The following is a 20107-nucleotide window of genomic DNA, read 5'->3' as shown; positions in this document are numbered from 1 at the left end:
ATTTTGTAGCGCTTGTGAATGGAGTGCATGCCCCGGACATTCCACAATAACAGATTATATGCCATTCTTTTAATCATTGTTGCTTATCCCCCTTCCCTCCACCTATTCCATTACCTCAGACTTCCGAGAATTGATACAGACCAATGTGACTATCACTATCCAGTCAATCATTGGCTGCCAGCAGTGTCCCCAACTTAAAACTTCATGAACTCCCCCTCCCCAGGACAAGTGAGTCTCTCCCCCATCCAAAATGTGCACTCATGTGATATTGTAACAGTTGTCCAAAGTTTGTGTAGTGACGGGACAAGCGCTCTCCTCGCGTCTCTTATCGGGGTGCAGGTCGACCGGATGCAGGTGTACCCTTTGAGGTCGGATTTCACCTTACCCGGCCACTCGTGGTTGGGGGGGGGGGGGGAGTAGTCTCAGTGCAGAGGTTGCAGGCAACTTCGGGGAGTCCAGGAGGAGTTAACCCACGGTGGAGTCTGACTCTGGAGTGCTGAGACCTTGCTGGGACTGGTGCGCCACTCCGACTCGGGCTGTAGGCGTCGGGTGCAGTGGTCGTTCCAGGCGTCTGGTTTCTTTGTCCTCAGCAGGCTTGGAGTCTTTCTTCGGGATTCCTTTGAACAGAGCTGCTGTTCCTAGGAAATCAGGTCTTTGTTGAAGACAGTCTGTCCTCCCAGGGGTTCTAGAGGTCACTGCCTGCAGGACAAGGCGGCTTTTGGCGCAGGATCTCTGGAAACTGCAGACGGGCTGGTACGGCTGGGGGCCAAGTCATTTCTTCTATACAGTTTCCTCTGCTGGGCGTCTTCTTTCATCCTTCTTCTTCGTATGTAGTGGAAATCTGCCTTCTGGGTTTAGGGCTGCCCCATAAATACTGTATTTAGGGGCGTTTTAGGGGTATTGTGGTCAGTAGCCAATGGGCTACTGACTTTAGGGTGACTTTTCCCTTGGTGTACTCTCCCCATGTGGTGGAGTGGGCACAATCCCTAACACTAATTGGAGAGTACCTGGCATCTGCAAGATAGCGGGCACTGAAGAGCGGGCTTCACTTCGCCTCCCCGACCTGAGGGTGGGGTTGGAAGAGGTGGGCACACCTTCTGGGTTGTTCTAATTTTTCCTGTCTGTCCTCCTGCCGAAAAGGGGGTGAGACAGGAAGGTGGCCTGCTCCTCCTAGCAGGAGAGGCTGGCGGTTGTGTTACAAAGGCGGCAAGGCCTTTGAAGCTCCCCTGTGAGTGGGTTGCAGGCATGGCACACAGGTATGTGTGCCATGTTGACTCTTCACTTTTCTGTGCACCAAAACGCAGCCTGCAATGGCAGTGTGTGTGTTAAGGTACCAGACCTCTACGGGTGGCACAATATGTGCCACAGCGCTTAGAGGCCTTCCCTGGTCACAGTGCCCTTCCCTAGTCACAGTGCCCTTGGTATCCATGGTACCTTTTACGAGGGTCTTGCATGTGGCTAGAAAGGTGCCAATTGGGGGTACCAAGGTACAGTTTTGGAAAAGAACACAGACCCTGGGAACCTGATTGGCAGGGACCCAGGGCACCTTAAGTCAAAGTGCATCAGAAATCTGGCAAAACGGGGGGTTACTGCAACAGAACCCCACTTTCCTACAGCTCCCACCCGACTCTCTGGTGGACACTGTTGCTCGTAAGCGAGCCAATCTCAGGCTAGTGGGAATGCCCCACCACCAGAGAAGGAGAGTAGGCGCATAAATGCTGTGGGCAAAAGGGTGGCCACGCAATCAGTCAATCAATGTCATATCACCAACATAATCTGCCTTCACACGGTATGATCATACCCACTGGATGAGATGGTGGAGCTCCTCCAATACCTCCCAGTTAGCACAGAAAGAGGGGACATGAAATAGTGTCTTAGGTCAAGCAGATATCGAACACCAGTCTCTGGGCCCTAGATGCCGTAGACACTGCTGCGAGGGGCTTAATGCCAGGGACCTCCTAGGCAGACACACCTGGCTCTGTACCCAGCTTCAAGCCAGATGTTCAGCCGAATCTATTGAACATGACTTTTGATGGCCAGCATCTCTTTGGCACTCAGGTGGCCCAAATGTTAGAGAAGATCAAGGAAGATAAGGAGACAGATAAGACGATCAGCACACTTCAGACAACTGCTCCTTTTGCCACACACCCTATCGTGGAGGCTCTAAAACAACCCCCGCACCCCCCCGGAAGCATCAATCAATCAATACTTGTTAAGTGCGGCAACTCACCTGTGAGGGTCTCAAGGCGATGGGGAGGTGGGGTGTAGGTCCGACTGGGTGCTGAGGTTCATTCAAAGAGCCAGGTCTTGAAATCCTTCTGAGTAACTGGGATAGCCTGAGGTGGAGAGGCATTGTGTTCCAAGTTCTCTTCCAGGGGATACTCCTCAGTAGTCATAAGCACTGAATAGTCCTGCCCACGTGCGGGAGCCCGGAGGAATAGCCAATAACATGCATATGTATGTATGTATGTGTGTGTGTATATATATATATGTGTATATATATATATATATATATGTGTATATATATGTATATATATGTATATATATATGTGTATATATGTGTATATGTGTATGTGTATATGTATATGTATATATATATGTGTATATATGTGTGTGTGTGTATGTATATATATATATATATATATATATATATATATATATACAAATGCAGCCTGAAAAACACCATATTAGGCTCCAAATCTGCCATCATTGCATGTAAATCTTTTACATTTGACAAAATAAAGACATATAAGTCACCATACGATATATGTAAAGAAGAAAACTGCCCTGAGTTTGCTTTGAAACACACAACCTTTATTTTCAAATGTAAAAAAGGTGGCAGGATCATAGAGGCAGATTTAGCCTAGACAGGCTGCATAGAAAACAATTGGAAAATTGGCGCCGTGCCTTTAAGACCTCCAGGAACCCCCAGGCTCCCATCATGCACCACAGGTGACAGTTAGATCAGTTCTTTTTTCCGGCTCCTTCTGTGAGGATCCTGGAGCATTGAGCTCGCCAGTTGGTGATATTTTATCACTTTTTTTCTGATAAAAAGATAATTTTTTGGTCTTCACTCGACATCTTTAGTCCTTAGCTGACTAATTCAACAATTTTTTCCTGTCAAAATGCCGGCCTTATTTATTAAGTCCCCGGCCTGTGGAAAGAAGATGGCCAAGTCAGACCCTCATTCGGTCTGTATTGCTTGTATGCCTTCATCACACAAGCCAGACCAGTGTTACCACTGCATCAAGTTTTCCAAGAGAACCCTTAGCGAGAGGGCAAAGATTAAGCTGCATTCCTTAAAAGCGAGAGGAAAGGGAACAGTGAGTGGGCAAGAAGAACATCACTCAAGAAAGCCCTCCTCTCAATCAAGAGAGCGCAAAGAAAAAGGTGAAAAAAGGAGGTATCGGTCTCCTACCCAGTCGAGGGACAGATCTTCATCCAAGGTCCCTTTGTGCTCAGTCGGCGTCGAAATCGCCGTCGAGATGTCCGTCGACGTCGAAACATCCTTCGTCGCCGAGACATCCTTCGTCGCCGAGACATCCTTAGCCGGCGAGACAAGGTGAGAAGAGCCATAGGATGAGGTCGTCATCCACACGTAGGCGGTCCAAGTCTGTCTCGCCTACGACGTCAAGAGATTTGGCTCGACGTCGACACATCAACGTCGAAGCTCGCCGCCGAGAGGCTCTGGACCGCCGCCGAGATCGCTGCAGACGGCAGGAGGTCCAATGGCATCGACGTCGAGCCGAAGGCCAAGGGCTTTGACGCCGAGGAGACCCAGACATTCGACGTCGAGGCACATGCCATCGATGTCGTCGCCGAAGAGGTCTACGTCGAAGAGATCACCTTCGAGGAGATCGACGTCGAGATCTAAGAAAAGACCTCCTGGGTCTAAGAGGTCGAGATCTAGGTTGACGCCGAGGAGGTCGACGTCAAAGAGATCACCGTCGAGGAGATCGACGTCGAGATCTAAGAAAAGACCTCCTGGGTCTAAGAGGTCGAGATCTAGGTCGACGTCTAGGAGATCTCAATCAGCTTCTCCCCCAGCAAAGAGACCTAGGGCGACATCGAAGGACCGTTCAATTCGGGACGTCCAGGTGGTGACCTCAGGGAGTGCTTCTTCCTTCCCAGGGCTGCAGATAGTGCAAGTATCTCCAGAGCTTTCACCAGTACCATCTCCAGCCCGGCCAACCAATATCTCACCGAGGTGGCTAGGAGATATTAGAAAGTGGAAGATCCGCACGATTAATCTACCACAGTTTTCTTCAAGATCCAGGTCGCCTTTGATCCAGTCAGTGCATTCGTCGGAGAGGCATGAATGTACCACGCCGAGAAGGTCCCCATCAATAAGAAGGTGACCATTACGCTCTCCTAGGAGTCGGGCATCTCGTCACCGATCTCCTAGACGACTAAGCTGTGGGTCTTCTTCATGGTCATCGGATTCCAAGGCGGACTAATCTCCGACTCTTTCTTCCTCTCCTCCAAGCAGAATATCTCCCATCGAAGATATTCTGACCTTTTAATTAGGTTTTCTGCCGTGGGGCTGCAAAACTCCACATTGAAATGCCGGTCTCTACCACCAAAACATTGGTGATCTTTGAAACCCTGCACCAAAAGTCTTCTTCAAGACCTTTGCTTCCTCTAGTGCCTGGATTGCTGGAGCCTGCTCTACAGTATTTCTCACTCCAGCATCGGTGGGGGCTGCACCATCTAGGATCACCAAGAAATATAAGGCTCCTGACCATGATCCCTTCTTTCTGAGGGCTGCCCCTCCACCGGACTCTGTTTATTGTGTCGGCGGCACGAAAGAATCCGACAGGGGCAGCATCATCGTCTGTGCCCCCAGATAAATACAGTAAGGCCATGGATTCTGTGGGTTAGAACATGTGCACCACCTCGGCTTCCTACATAAAAGTGGCCAGCGCCTCAGCCCTGCTGGGTCGATATGATCGCTCATTATGGGACTCCGTTTCATGGAGAAGCTCCCAAAAGAGGACAAGCACGATTTCCTTGAAATCCGGCATAAAGGTGACTTAGTAGCCAATCAAGAGATCAGTTCAGCGGCGGATGCCTCCGATCTAGCTGCCCATGGCTATTCTCATGGGATTTGGCCCAACGCTCCGCCTGGCTGAGATTTGGCAGGGCTGAAACCTGAAGCACAACATCGTATTCTTAATCTCCCTTTCAATGGATCATCACTCTTCGGATCTCATGCCGATGATGAAATGTCACGAATGAAGACCGAGCTTGATACGGTTAAAGCTGTGGGACTCGAGAAGAGGAAGGACTTCAGGCGACGATATTGCCCTTACGACTGACGTCAAAACCAACAGAGGGTTCAAACCCCTCAATGGTCCTCGCAGCAAAATCAAGGAAGGTCACAGTTCTCCCAGCATTGTCCTGGTAGAGGAAGAGGTGGTAATTCCAGACAGTCCACACCTGCTGCCAAGCAAAAGCAACAAAAGCAGTGAGTTATTGCTTCCCCTATCTCCGTTACCCATTCCGGTGTGGGGAAGTGTACGTTTTTACCTGGAAGAGTGGACAAAAATCACAAGAGACAAGTGGGTGCTGAATATTGTAAAGAATGGGTATACCATCAAGTTCAAGTCCCCTCCACCTTCCATTCCTCCTCAAAAGACTGTCACCTATCGTATAAATCTCTTGAGGGAAGAGGTGTCTGCTCTACTCCTAAAGAACGCCATCGAGGAGGTCCCAGGGCATCAATGTCGGCAAGGGATCTACTCCCGCTACTTTTTGGTCCCAAAGAAAGGTCCAAACAAGGAGGTCAGGCCTATACTAGATCTGACGTCTCAACAAATTCATTCTACGAGAAAAATTCTGAATGCTGGCATTACATCAAATAATACCGCTTCTACATCAACGGGACTGGATGTGCTCCATAGATCTTCAAGATGCCTATTTCCACATACCAATCTCTCCAAAGCATCGGAAGTTCCTGCGGTTTTGCATCCAATCAAACCACTTCCAATTCACGGTCTTGCCCTTCGGTCTGAAGTCGGTTCCTCGCACTTTCTCAAAGTGCATGGCAGTAGTAGCTGCTTTCTTGAGGAAAGCGCACATATTAGTCTACCCTTACCTAGACAACTGACTTCTCAAGAGTGCTTCTCCCACTCTTCTGCAACAACATCTCACGCACTGTATTCAACAGTTGCATCTGCTCGGTCTGCATGTAAACTTCAAAAAGTTCATCCTCAATCCAACACAAAGGATACACTATCTAGGCGCAACTCTGGACTCAGTCAACGCAAGAGCGTATCCTTCGGAGGAGAGACTATCATCCATTCTCCTCAAGTGTCAAACTCTCTTAAAGACACCTCGGCCCCTGGCCAGGCAGATCTCCTCCCTATTGGGGTCTATGGCCTCGTGCATTTTTCTCGTTCCAAACGCCAGGCTTCACATGAGACCTCTGCAGCAGACTCTGGAGGATCAGTGGTCCCAAATCTCCAATCGCTGGGAGGACAAGTTATCAATACCTCTGTCAGTTCGACTCTCCATCCGATGGTGGATGCGACGGATTCATCTCATCGTTGGAGTCACTTTTCAAGAGGACATGCCCCAAGGGACTCTGGTGACGGATGCGTCCCTTCAGGGATGGGGAGCTCATATGGGATCATTGCAAATCCAAGGAATGTTGTCGGAGAAAGAGCAACTATACCACATAAACATGCTGGAATTCAGAGCTGTACATCTAGCTCTTAAAGTGTTCTTTCCGTCAGTAGCATCAACCTCTCTGCTAGTTCAGACTGACAACACAACAACGATGTACTACCTGAACAAGCACAGCGGAACCAGGTCCAGACCCCTGTCGCTGGAAGCACAGGCAATCTGGAAATGGCTTCTGGCACGAGACATGAGAATATCTGCCGTTCATTTACCGGGCGTCCACAATGTCCAAGCGGACGGCCTAAGCAGGCATTTACCAGAAGCACACAACTTGGTACTAAAACAAGAAGTGGTGCAAGACATCTTCCATAACTGGGGAACACCAGACATCGATCTATTTGTGGACTACGAAAATGCAAAATGCCGCGTCTTTGCCTCCAGGTACCGGCAACCAGGTTCCAAGGGGAATGCTCTGCGCCTTTCCACCGATTTCACTCATTCACTTGGTGATCAGGTTGCTGTACAAGTCCAAGACAAGCATGATCCTGGTTGCTTCAGATTGGCCTCGCCAGTGGTGGTGTCCGGACCTTCTTCACATGTCTAAACTACCACACAGGAGGTTGCCATGTCATCTGGATCTGCTGACCAGGGCGAGCGGCAAGGTGTTACACCCCAACCTGCCGTCCCTGAGGTTAGCAGCATGGCTCCTGAGTTCCTCCAATACGGACATTTAGGCCTCTCTCAGGCCAGTTGGGGGCATCTGAGGTGTCTGAGGTGTCTGATGGTTCAGGTATGCTGATCCGGCATCATAGAGGGCTTTGTAGGCGTGTGTGAGGAACTTGAAGGTGATTCTTTTGTTGACAAGGAGCCAGTGGACTTGTCGTAGGTGTCCGTAGATGTGGCTGTGGCGGGGGATGTTGAGGACCAGTTTGGCTGTGGCATTCTGCACATTCTGAAGTTCCCTAAGAAGATTCTGGGTGATTCATGTGTAGAGTGCGTTGCCAAAATCGTGTCTGCTGCTAATGAGTGCATGGGTGACCATCTTCCTGGCATCAGTGGGGATCCATCTGAAGGTCTTCCGAAGCAGGCGAAGAGTGTGGAAACATGATGAGGAGACAGCATAGATCCGGTGGTTCATGATGAGCGATGAGTGAGCGATGAGTCCAGTATGATGTGGGTGTGTGGGGATTCTACCTCGGCGGGCCACCGGGAGTCATCCCAAGCGGAGATGTTGGGGCCCCAAGATTAGGACTTCAGTCTTGTCCGAGTTGAGCTTGAGGCATCTATCTCTCAACCAGGTGGTGAAGGCTGTCATCCCGTTGTGAAAGTTGTCTCTGGTGATGGCGGGCATGCTGGTGAGGGGGAGGATCAGCTGGGTGTCATCGGAAACAGTGTAAAGGCTCCTGACGATGGCTGGGGGCGGGGTCATGTACATGTTAATGAGCGTGGGGCTCACGGAGGAGCCCTGAGGCACTCCACTGCTGATCTCTGTGGGTTCTGAGAAAAATGGAGTAAGTCTGACTCGCTGTGTTCTACCGGTGAGGAAGTAGTGGATCCAGTCCAGGACTTTATCACCGATTCTGGCGCAGTGAAGTCTGGTGATTAGGGTGCGTTGGAAGATGGTGTCGAAGGCAGCTGATAGGTCGAGGAGGATCAGAGCTGCTATTTCTCCCCAGTCGAGGAGGGAGTGAATGCTGTCGGTGGCGAAGAGGAGAGCGTTCTTGGTGCTGTGGTTGCTTCGGAAGCCATATTGAGAGGAGTCCAGGAGGTGGTTGGCTTTGATGATCTCAGAGAGTTTTGCTTTAATGGCCTTGGCCTGGATGGGGAGCAGGAAGATGGGTCTGAAGTTATTTTATTTTTTATTTAAATCTTTTTATTAAACATATACCCAGCAGCGAAAAGTTGATCATTCATTAGAATTGAACGACACAGAATAAAGGAGATCCCACCTTGACTTTAGTGCCCAAAACGTAGGTATGGAAATATAATCACAGTATTATTGTCAACAACTATGACCAGGGTCTGAAGTTCTTGAGGTCTTTTGGGTCAGTGGACTGTTTCGTTAGCAGGGAGTTGATCTCTGCATGTTTCCAGTTGTCCCGGGAAAGTGCGGCATAGTTCGGGGACGATAGTGGTGGCGACTCTGTGGATGATGTGGTGTGGGCAGGAGTCGAGGGGGCTCCGGAGTAAATGCTGTTCATGGTCTTGAGGGTGTCGTCTGTGGTGAGCAGGGTCCGGTTGTGCAGGATCTGTTGCGGGGTGGCATCGTCTTGAGTGGTGGTGGAAGCCTTCACGTACAACCAGCGCACCCAGTGAGAGCACTCCTCTCCCGGGGGTTACTTTAGAGAGTCCTACAGGTGCAACAATTCTCCAAGGCCTCTTCCTCACATGGCAGACCTTCATTTCATACCAGTGGGTGTTGGATATTATCCAACATGGTTTTAGTCTGGAGCTCATTTCCTCTCCTTCCACCATTCCACTTCACAAACAGACTCTTCCCCAACACACCATAGGCTGTCTTAGGGAGGAGATATGAGCGCTCCTTCTCAAAGGGGCTATAGAATCCATGCCATTCCATCAGCAGGGCATGGGAGTGAACTCTCCGTACTTCCTCATACCTAAAAAGGACAGGGTCGCTCAGACACATTCTGGACTTCAGGCTCCTCAACGAATACATCTTTTCAAACCACTTTCATATTTCCACTCTCCAGGATTGTCATTCCGCTTCTTCAGCAAGGCAACTTCATGACTGCGCTGGACCTGAAGGACACCTATTTCCACATACCGATCCTTCCAGCCAATCGCCAATATCTCAGGTTTGTAGTCCGTGGAAAATATTACCAATTCAAAGTGCTCCCCTTCGGGGTTACTTCTGCAACTCTGGAGTTCAGAGTATCTTGTGGTGGTGGCGGCACACCTGTGCAGAGAGGGCATCCATGTCTTCCCTTATCTAGACGACTGGCTGTGAAGAGTGGGACTTGTCAGCAATGCTGCAAACACACATAGGTCACAATAGACCTTCTGCACAAGTTAGGGTTTACCACCTGCACCACAAAATCCCATCTCCAACCTTACCTGTGGGCTATTCTCTACTCTGAGGTTGGCATGACCTATCCTAACCGTACAAGGATCCAGTCCTTTCAGGCAATGCTTCTTTTTTCCAACCAGGTCATGGCCAGAACAGTCACGCACCACTTAACCATGATGTCCTCCTGCATTGCCATAGTACCCCATGCCAGGTTACAATTATGTCCATTGCAGGAATGCTTAGCGCAGCAGTGGCCTCAGGCTGTTGGCAATTGGGATGATCTTGCGTTGATCGGCTGCCACACTTGTTGCTCTCTGCAGTTTTGAAATACTAACAACCTGTTGTAAGGCTTCCTTTCTTCGACCCAGTTCAGCAGAGGGTCATTACAACTGACCACTCCCTTGGGTATGCACTTACAGGACCTGATTGTCCAATGCCAGTGGGAATCCAGACACCAGGGCCTCCATATCCACTACCTGGAACACCTAGCTGTCCATCTAGTGTTGAATGCTATCCTACCTCAACTGATAGGCAAGGTTATTCTTGTCCTGACAGACAAAATGGAAGCCTTGTATTACCTTCAGAAATTCCACCACAAAATCCATTTACTAGCAGATTACCTTCCTGGGATTGACAACTATTTTGCCGACCTCATCAGCAGAATGCAACAACAAGTTCACGAGTGGGAACTCTACCCACAAGTCCTCCTCCACTACTTCTAGAGATGGGAATCCCAGAAATAGACCTGTTCACATAGGCCGAAAACGCCAATACCCAATCGTCGCCTCCAGATTCCCACATATGCAGTCCATCTGCATTGCACTGTGGAAGAACTGGTCAGGGATGTTTGCCTGTGCGTTTCTGCCTCTCCCTCTCCTTATGTTTGTAGTTTGGAGGCTTCGGCAGATGTCCCTCACTTTAATCATGGTGCTGCCACATGGGCCTCCCAGCCCTGGTTCACGAGTCTGGTTGAAATCTCTGGTTCCGCAGGAGAAGCTCCTCAATAAGCCGGACCTTCTCACACAGAACCATATAGGAATAAGGCACCCAGACCCATGGTTTCTCATCCTTGCTATCTGGTTCCTGAGGTCATAGATTTTTGGCACCTTATTCTTCCACCTAAATGCATGGCCATTCTCAAGTAAGCATGCAGATCAACTACCAGGGCCTAATGTGTGGCCAAGTGGAAGAGATTTGTGTACTTCTGTCACTCAAAAGATATTTATCATTTTGAAGCCACAAAGCGGGACTTTGACAGCTACTTTCTAAGCTTGCAGGTTTCTGGTCTACCCATCACTTCTGTACAACTACACCTGGCAGCCGTGGCTGGCTATCTTCAGAATAGACAAGACATCTCTCTTGCTTAGGATTCCTGTAATTAAAGCTTTCATGGAGGGTCTCAAGAGGGTCACTCCTCCTCTGGTCCTAATGGCTCCCCGCATGGAGTCTCAACAGTGTACTCACAAGACACATGGGCCCTCAGTTTTAGCCCCTTCAGTTCCTTTCTTGATAGGTGGTATTTCTAGTTGCTATCACTTCACTCGGGTGAGTCAGTGAGCTATAGGCATTAATTCCGGAAGAACTCTTCTTCTAAGTTGAATAGGATAGGGTTGTTCTTCGCACCATCCCCAAATTCCTCCCTAAGGTGGTCTCTCTTCACCTGAACCAATCCATTTAACTTCCTGTCTTTTTCCCATAACCTGAATCAGTTGTGGAATATGCTTTCCATAAATGTAAAACAATCCCTTGTGTACTATGTTGACAGAACCAAACAATAGAGAAAGATTCAACTCCTCTTTGTTGCTGTCTCCAAACCTCTTAATGTGAAGGCTGAATCCAAGTCAGGCATTTTCAAATGGATCATTAGATGCACCAAGACATGCTATGCTAAAACTAAGAGGACTCCCACTCCTTCTAGAGCACACTCCACTCTGACGAAAGGAGCCTCTATGGCCATCCTGGGAAACATCCCTGTAGCTGATATATGCAAAGCAGCTACTTTGCCACACCACACACTTTCACAAAGCATTACTGTGTGGCTGTGTTAGCCTGCCAACAAGCTAATGTTGGTCAGGCAGTGCTCTGTATGCTCTTTTAATCTGCTGCAACACCCAAAAGCTAGCAACCACTTTTTGTGAGGACTGTTTTACAGTCTGTGCACAGATGTGGATCTACAGCCACACATGCCTCAAAGGAAAATGTTACTTACCCTGTTAGCATATGTTCATGGCATGTAGTGCTGTATATTCACTTTTGCCCACCCTCCTCCGCGGATGCCTATAGCCATTGCAGTATTATTTACTATCTCATGTTTACTCTTTTGCATGGTCATCTCTCTATACATTTCTTCGTTTCACATTGCTTCATCACCTGCTATGCCGGGAAAACCATCTAACGATTGAGCCGATGACCATGCGCATTACCAACAAGAGGACAAATCACTATACGGCATGATTCGAAATACTTTTTTGAAGAAAAACAACTTGCACACATCTGGGCCAAACACTAGAAGGCAGGAGTATGCACGACATGAGAATCTAAAGCACTACATGCCACAAACAGATGCTTACAGGGTAAGTATCATTTTCTTTACTATGCTTGCTGCAGTGAAAAAAGCAAAACTATAAATATCTGCATACAGTAAACCTATGGTATAAACAATTTTATTAGTGACGATTCAGTGTAGTTTGAGGATGTAAAATAGTGCAAAGCACTGAATAGGAGGAAGCATGATTGCCCTAACAGGCAATAGCATGAGGTGAGAAATACTCCGGTGGGCACAGCTGAAGCACACAAATGTATATTGTTTTGTTTTTTATAGAGATTTATATAGCGCGAACTAGACCCGAAACGGGTATCAGAGTGCTTTACATGAGCACCAGTTTCGTTACAGAAGGACTGTGAGAAGTTGGCCTGATGTATGATGTCTCCAATTCTGGGGGCACCTTGTATCAGTCCAAACAATCCCTTATGGTGGTGGTTGAAAGTCAACCTTGTAGGCAAGCTATCCTAATGGTAGCATGGACTAAGCAGCCTTTAGGCTAAACGCACGAGGGCATGTGAAGCCAGCTGTTTTACCATATGCAGTCCTGTAATATCAAATGAAAGGACACCACACAAGTTATATATTATAAAAATATATGTATTTATTACTAGAATAATCCTCTGTACTCTTTGAGTGCAGAGGCACAAGCGTTTAAACAAAAGCACAGTTAAACATTCAAAAGTTGCACAATTATGGATAGGGCCGGTGGCCACTCAAACCATATATCAAAAAAGTGGTATAAGTATCACTCTACGAACAGTGGTAAGGCCTAGGGCCTTGGGAATCGCTGGGACTACACTGGACTAACAGCAGTTAGGACGGGAGTAGCCCGCGGGATTCGGGTGCAGCGCTAAAAGCACACGCATGCACCAATGCAAAGTCAATGGTGCGTAAAAGTTAGAAAGTTACTGTTTTGGAAGTCTTCCGACTGGAATAGAATTACCACACTTGAGACTAAGACACTAGAGGTGTAAACCACTACAGGAGCACTGGTGTTAGATCGTTACCTCACCCACAGGAAGCGGGTGCATAGGTGCCAAAGTGTGTCGGGTTTCGTCGTGGAGATCTATGGAGCCTGGAGATGAAAATGCTGCAGGCGGCCAGGAGAGAAGAGTCCGGTTGGATCCAAGGGTGGATCCAAGATGTAGAGTACCTGAAAGCAGAGGGGACAGCGTCTGGGTCACTAGCCAGTGACCAGGATGGAACCAGGAAGGAACCAGGCGATGTCGGGCGCAATCAGGTGGTTGTCGAGAAGCTTGTCTCCGCTGCCACGTGGACTCTGGGGCGTCGAGGGCGTCCAGGAGTGGAACACGAGCTGTCCCACGAAGGCTCTCGCTGTCGGCGGTGTCGGCTTCCGGATCGGAGTCAAAAGGCCTTGGCAAATGCAACCCACGCAGGATTTGAAGATCGCTTCTTAGTCGGACCAGCAAGGTCTGATAGATTGCTCCTTTTTAGGGGAGCGAGGGCCAGTCTGGAGCAACCAGACCAGCAGTGTAAATTCAAGGTTTCGTCGGTATTGGGGCCACCTGCCAACGGGCAAGTGACCGGACCAACGCGTCGAGCAGGAAAATGCAAAAGGGCCCCACGCAGCACTCAGTGAGTGTGGAGGGGAGATCTTCGGTGCAAAAGCTGCTCGGGGCTGGGGCTGGGGCTTCTCAAACCCCAATTCACAGCTTTGAGGGAGCCTCGGGAGCTGCACGATCAGCACTTCGTAGTTTTTCCAAGATGGCCGGCTCCACGCTTCACATCGCCTCCATGGGTCTCAGATTCGCTGGGACTGTGGATCGGGCAGTTAGAAGTCAGGGAAGCTGGGTCTCGTCGATCTCTGTCGCTCGAGTTCCGGCGGGAACTGCAACAAAGCAAACTGTTGGGCGCTGGATGGTGCCTGTTTGCACAGGGTGGTCACTCCTTGACCACAAGGGAGATTCTTCAGTCTTCCACGTCGAGTGGGATGTCGAAGGGTCCAGAGTTCGGTATCAAAGTTTCAGTCAGGATAATCTGATGTGCACTTTTACAGCTCCTACCTTTATTCCAAATCAAGGGGCTGGATTACCTGCTAGGTCCCTCCTATGGGTGGGACCCAGGAAGGGGGTGGTTACACCCCTTTCCCTTTGTCCAGTTTCGCGCCAGAGCTGGGGCTGGAGTGCCCCAGAACCGGTTTGACTGGATTTTGCATGGGACACCTTGTGTGCCCCAGGCAGTGTCTAGTTTCTTTCAGCCCTCCCTGCTCCAATCCACTATCTCCTGTCTGGGGTGGTGTAGCACCTCCCTGTGACAGGAAACCATTTGTCCAGGCCTCCTGGGGGGGGGGTAAATGACACAATAAACTATATAGATTTACTTTGAAAGAAGTTCTCAGGTCAGATAGGTAATTGATAAACCTGTTCTGAACAATCATTTAATTAATTGGTCCCACAGCGTCACTTTTTGTGTTTATGCAGACTTGTGTCTATGGCAGCAGCATCCATTTTGGGATGCTGAGGCTCTGGTTAGATTTAACCGCGTTTAAGTAAAGTAACATGTGTTTTCCCTCTAGAAGTGTGGAATGCTACCCCCGTCGCCAGAACTGGCGATGGGGTAGTATTCCAAAGTGTTTGACACCTTACACGACATGTTTTGATAAAGCCAAACCAAAGTTAGCAATAACCCCGAGGATTATAATGCACTTAAGAGTATATGGTATGGCAATATCCTGGAACAGCTATAAGGAAATGGTTCCGAAAGCTGCAGACAGGCTCAGCTCATGCCAGAGCACCATCTTACATAAAACCAAGCTCTCTGCCTCCAGGATTGTTAAGGCCTGCCATAGGAGTGACTTATAGGTATATATGTGTCCAGATATAGGTTTAGATATAGGTATACTATACCTAAGCAAGGGGTGATTACACGATCTTGCCCCAGCGGAGTGATCAGCCAGTTGTGTCAGTTTGGATGGCCAGCCAGGGGTGGCAAAAGATATGCTGCAACCCCTGGTAGGCCTTGGATGCACCTATGCCTGGGTACCTATAGTACACTGTACAGGGGCTCATAAGGTGACCCAATTCAATTAGTTATGCACCTAGGGTACATGGAGTCCATTTTAAAGAGAGAGCAGATAGCCTGGGACCCTGATTAGCAGGATCCCAGGCCAACTAAGTCCAAAACCAGCTAAACACTAGGCAAAAAATCTGGGGTAACCATAGTCAGGTGTCCCCCTTCCTACAAGGACACATTAATTTTTGTTAGGCACGGGTAGATCAAGTGGTTTGCCCAGAATCACAGGACGTTGAGCGTGCTTACCGAGACTTGAACCCGGTTCCCCAGGTTTAAGGTCAACCGCTCTAGCCGTAAGGCTACATCCTCTTCCCATATTGTTTAAAATTGCACACAATCTGTCTTTTGTCAATCCAGACCCATACTGCCATTTAGAAGTAAAAATAAACCACATTAATATAGAGTTAAACTGATTTGATTAATTTGAAATTAATGTGAACACAAACATAGGAACACAAAATTACTTAAAGATTATTCTTGTAAGATACATTTTGAAGGATTTCATGTATTATAAACATATAGAACCCAATGGATTGCTTGTACTTGACTGTACATGTTAATAAAATATGCATGGAATTGGAAGGGATACAAAGACAATTGATACATAAATATATATTTGCTATTTCATTAGGAATGCGTTTGTCCTGGAGTACTGTGGAGAAGTGTTGGACCATAAGGAGTTCAAAGCCAGAGTGAAAGAATATGCTCGAAACAAAAACATACACTACTACTTCATGGCACTGAAGAATGACGAGGTAGGTGGCAGCTATGTCTACTTTTCCATGTCAGTCTGGTGCTTTTCCTGTTTATAAAGTCCGATGACATTTTACAAGAGGCAGCAACTTGAAATATAACGTCAGTTGGAATCCTAGGGAATGTAGTATCTTCTCTGAACCTAGACATTTCCTGCTCACTTAGTATTTTGCACTGACATGATGATCTTCAAGATATTCTAAGTTGTTGCTTATTTGCCCACTAAAACTATTTGTAACAGGTCTGTGTGCCACTTCAAAATATCTGTTAGTCCCTGGAATGCTTGGCATTTGTTTGTTTGCTTGGAAATAACGTTGGTTGAAAAGAGGCAAACTGATCATCCCATTGTTAGGTCAGTACAAGTGTAGGACTAAGCCTGGAATGCCTGGCAGAATAACAATCCAGATAGAAGACTGTTATGTTCTTCGTTTATTTCTCACTCTGCCTTCACCCCATCTTTGATTTTTCTCAGAATAAGGCCAAACTCCTGCTCCACGCATATTCAAATAATTACTGGCACTTGTGTCAGAAAAAACAAAGCCCTGTCTGAGTTTGAGGGGCAGCCCTCAACAAGCACCTTTAGCTCTTCATCAATTGAGTATCATTGGAACACTACCCTTTACTCTACTGGGTAAAATTGAGAGAAAAAAGGTCACATTTGATTGCCAGAGTTACTTTATTAGCTGACCTGAGGTATCTTGTTTTTGTCATCCTGAATAACTTTGAACATTATTGCTTCTCAACTCTCACAGCTGTAAAAATTAATTCTGATGGATTCATCTGCCAGTGGATTCCTCACCTATTGAATTACCCCATGCACCAGCATTCCACAGAAACTTTTTTTCCTAGCTCTCCCACGTCTATGAGGACATCACAATGGCACGCCTCCGCACGCGACTCTGTATGACGTCACCGGAGCCATAAGAATACCTTGTCGGCATGCTGACGTCATTTCCCCTTTACCCGCACCGTCAATGCGTAATGGCTTTCTGGGACTCTCCAACTGGTTTAGTTACTACTTTGTTACTTCTTCACTCTTGGAGTAGCAGTGCGATGGCTACTTTGAAGAAGTCTGAATTTAAGCCTTGTAGAGAGTGTGGGGGACATATGTCCATCACTGATCCCCACGATGACCGTCTCTGGTGTCTCTACTCTGGCTACGACTTTGGAGTCTGTTCCAGTTGTCGGAAGATGAATCCGAAGGCTTTGAAGGAGTGCGAGGCTAAGCATTTTGTTGGACAAGCAAGAAAGGAGAAGAAAGGTCGTAAGAGGTAAAAATCGAAGTCATCGACTTCGCATATTTCGAAGTCGAAGAAGCACAAGAAGAAGAGAAGGCATGTTTCTCGACGCCGCTCTACGAAGGGTAGAGCTTCAAGGTCACCGGCTCTGCGACGCTGCTCTAAAGATGTCATCTCGCCAGCGCCGCCTTCTCCTCAAGCGACTCCGACTCACTCACCGACACCGAGGGGTTCTCCAGCGCCAAGGAGTTCTCCAGTGCCAAGGAGTTCTCCAGCGCCAAGAATATCTCAAGGATATCTCCTGCGCCAAGAGATTCTCCGGAGCCCAGGGTGTCTTCTCCTGTACCTATTACCTCGCCTGTTCGGGATCTGAAGTCCCCAGCGCTTGAGCCTCAGCCTTCAACTCGGCCTCAAGTGGATTCAGACTCTGCTTCTTATCCACCCTTTCCTGGGCTAAGGTCAGATCCTTCGCATTTTCCTAATGCGATGTACGGCATGTTTGCCAGCGTAGCCTACCCTACCCTACCCGTGTGCCCGTCGGGCCCCTGGGTCCGCTTGCTTTCAATTTCAGCATCTCATCAATATGCCCAGGCACCCTTCGTGCCCTCAATGCCTTTGGCGCCATCTTGGCACTTTCCTGCTCTGAGGTTTTCTATGCCGGTTTCTCAATCTCCTGCGCCAATTGGTGGTCCTTCTTTTGCTGGTCCTTCTTCCTCTCTGCTTCGATCGGTGCCATTGTCCGCTTCAGAAAGTCTTCCTTTGATGCCGGCACCTGTGAGTCCGGTGCCGCACTTGGCTCTGCCGATTCTGAAGTTGCGGTCAAGGAGGGAAGCCCAAAGACTGCTGGAAGAGGAAGAATATCAGCAGGATGAGGCTGAAGAATGTGAGATCAATGACTTAATGAGTTTGAGGGCCTTCGAGAGGCAAGTGGTCTAGACACTGTCTCTGAGTGGGAGCTTTCATCCCCAAAGGCCTTACCTTCTCAGGATGTTGCACCATACAATGCTTTCATTAGTAAAGCTGCTGAACTTTTAGACCTTCAGTTACCCACAGCTGACTTCAGGCTAAATATTCTCACAGATGTTTTACACACTCCATCTTCTGTGGTTGAGCCTCTTTTCCCTTTTAATGAGGCCTTGACAGAGCCAGTTCTGGAGGTGTGGTGGAAACCCTTATCCGCTCCTGCTGTTTCAAGGACTGTAGCAAGGAGGTACAGGCCTGCTCCTAACGATCCTGCCTTTCTTTCTGCTAATCCTTCGCCAAAAAGTTTGGTAGTGCAGGCTTCCTGTTCTCAACAGTCAGCTGGGCCTTTACCTCAAACTCCTGGAGACAGAGACTCTTAAGAAATTGGAGTAATCTGCCTAGAAAGTATTCTCTTCTTTGAGTATGGCGTTGAAGTCTACCATTGCAATATGTTTGTTGGGGAGGTATATACATGCCTTAATGGACTCGGCCAAACAGTTGACTCCTAAGTTGCTGGGCAGTGACCGTGGTTCCTTTTTAGAGGTTTTGGCGGATACGTAGGCTGCAGCAAGTCAATTTATTCAGTCTGGCCTGGACACTGCGGATTCGGTGGCCAGGGTGATGGGTTCCTCTATCGCTACCAGGAGGCATGCCTGGCTCGGGTCTTCGGGGTTCTCCCCAGATGTGCAGGCTACTCTTCTTGAACTCCCGTTCGATGGATCCAAGCTTTTTGGTGAAAAAGTGGATTGTGCACTGCAAAGGTTCACAGATAGTAGAGCAACTGCAAAGTCCTTGGGTCTTCAGTCCCAATCTATGGGCTTTGGTTATAGGAGGTACCGTGGTTTTGGTAAGGCGGCTTCCTTTCAGGGCCGTCAGCAACCTTAACAGCAGCAGAACCCTCTGTGCAAGTCGTACAGAGGGAAGGGCAGTGGTCGTCTATGGGGTGCATCTCGACAACTAGCCTCCTCCTCTTTTTCCTCCCCTGTCCCCACCACTGGTACCACGGGAAAGCAGCTCTGGAGCCCCCATTTTGGAGCATGCTGGTCCTGTAGGGGGTCGGGTGTTCAATTTTCTACAAGATTGGAAATATATCATATCAGACCTTTGTGTTTTGAATCTTGTGGAAAATGAATACGCCCTTCCCTTCCGGTAGTTTCCTCCTCCCTACCCTCCTCACCAGGGCTGGTGCTTGGAGGACCATTGCCTGCTTTTGCATCAGGAGGTTCTTGTTTTGCTTCAGAGAGGTGCGATAGAGGTCGTCCCGAATTAGGAAAGGGGTCAGGAATGCTACTCCCGCAATTTTCTGTTACCCAAGAAGGACGGCAGATTAAGACCGATCCTAGACCTCAGGGTCTTGAATTTTTACCTTCAGCAGGAGAAATTCAAGATGTTGACCCTAGCTCAGGTTCTTCTGCCATTGCAGCAAGAAGACTGGATGGTGTTGATCGACTTACAGGATGCGTATTTTCACATTCCCGTCCTGAAGTCGAATCGGGAGTATCTCTGGTTTAAGGTAGGGTCTCAACATTACCAGTTTGCGGTCCTCCCGTTCGGTCTCACTTCCGCACCATGGGTTTTCACAAAGGTGATGGCGGTGGTGGCAGCTCATCTCAGAAAGTCGGGGATTCCTGTTTTCCCTATTTGGACAACTGGCTGCTCAAAGCAAAGTCTCCAGAGGTGGTGCTGCGTCATCTGCAGGTGACCGCACAGCTGTTGTTCGGCTTGCGTTTCCCGATAAATGTACCCAAATCTCACCTGGTGCCCTCACAGCGCAACCTGTTCATAAGGGCAGTACTGGACATTACTGTGTGTCGAGCTTTCCCGTGTCCGCAGAGGACTCTCGACATTCAGGAGAGGATTCCTTTGTTTAACGATGGAGCTGTTGTTCCAGTCATGAAGGTCCTACGTCTGCTCAGTCTGTTC

At 48.4% G+C, this 20107-nt stretch overlaps 1 protein-coding gene across 3 annotated transcripts in view; it reads left to right on the top strand.

Moving 5' to 3' along the window:
• The window catches only part of SETD2 (SET domain containing 2, histone lysine methyltransferase), a 1168808-nt gene that overhangs the window by 279351 nt on the left and 869350 nt on the right, over positions 1-20107 (top strand). For all 3 annotated transcript variants that reach the window (XM_078662450.1, XM_078662451.1, XM_078662449.1), the window contains exon 6: positions 15862-15985. In XM_078662450.1, coding sequence (XP_078518576.1) covers positions 15862-15985 — 124 coding nt within the window. The remainder of the gene's footprint in view (positions 1-15861; positions 15986-20107) is intronic.

The sequence above is a fragment of the Lissotriton helveticus genome, chromosome 10 (genome assembly GCF_964261635.1).
Source record: "Lissotriton helveticus chromosome 10, aLisHel1.1, whole genome shotgun sequence".
NCBI classification, from domain to species: Eukaryota; Metazoa; Chordata; class Amphibia; order Caudata; family Salamandridae; genus Lissotriton; species Lissotriton helveticus.
This window is presented reverse-complemented; position numbering and strand designations above follow the sequence as displayed.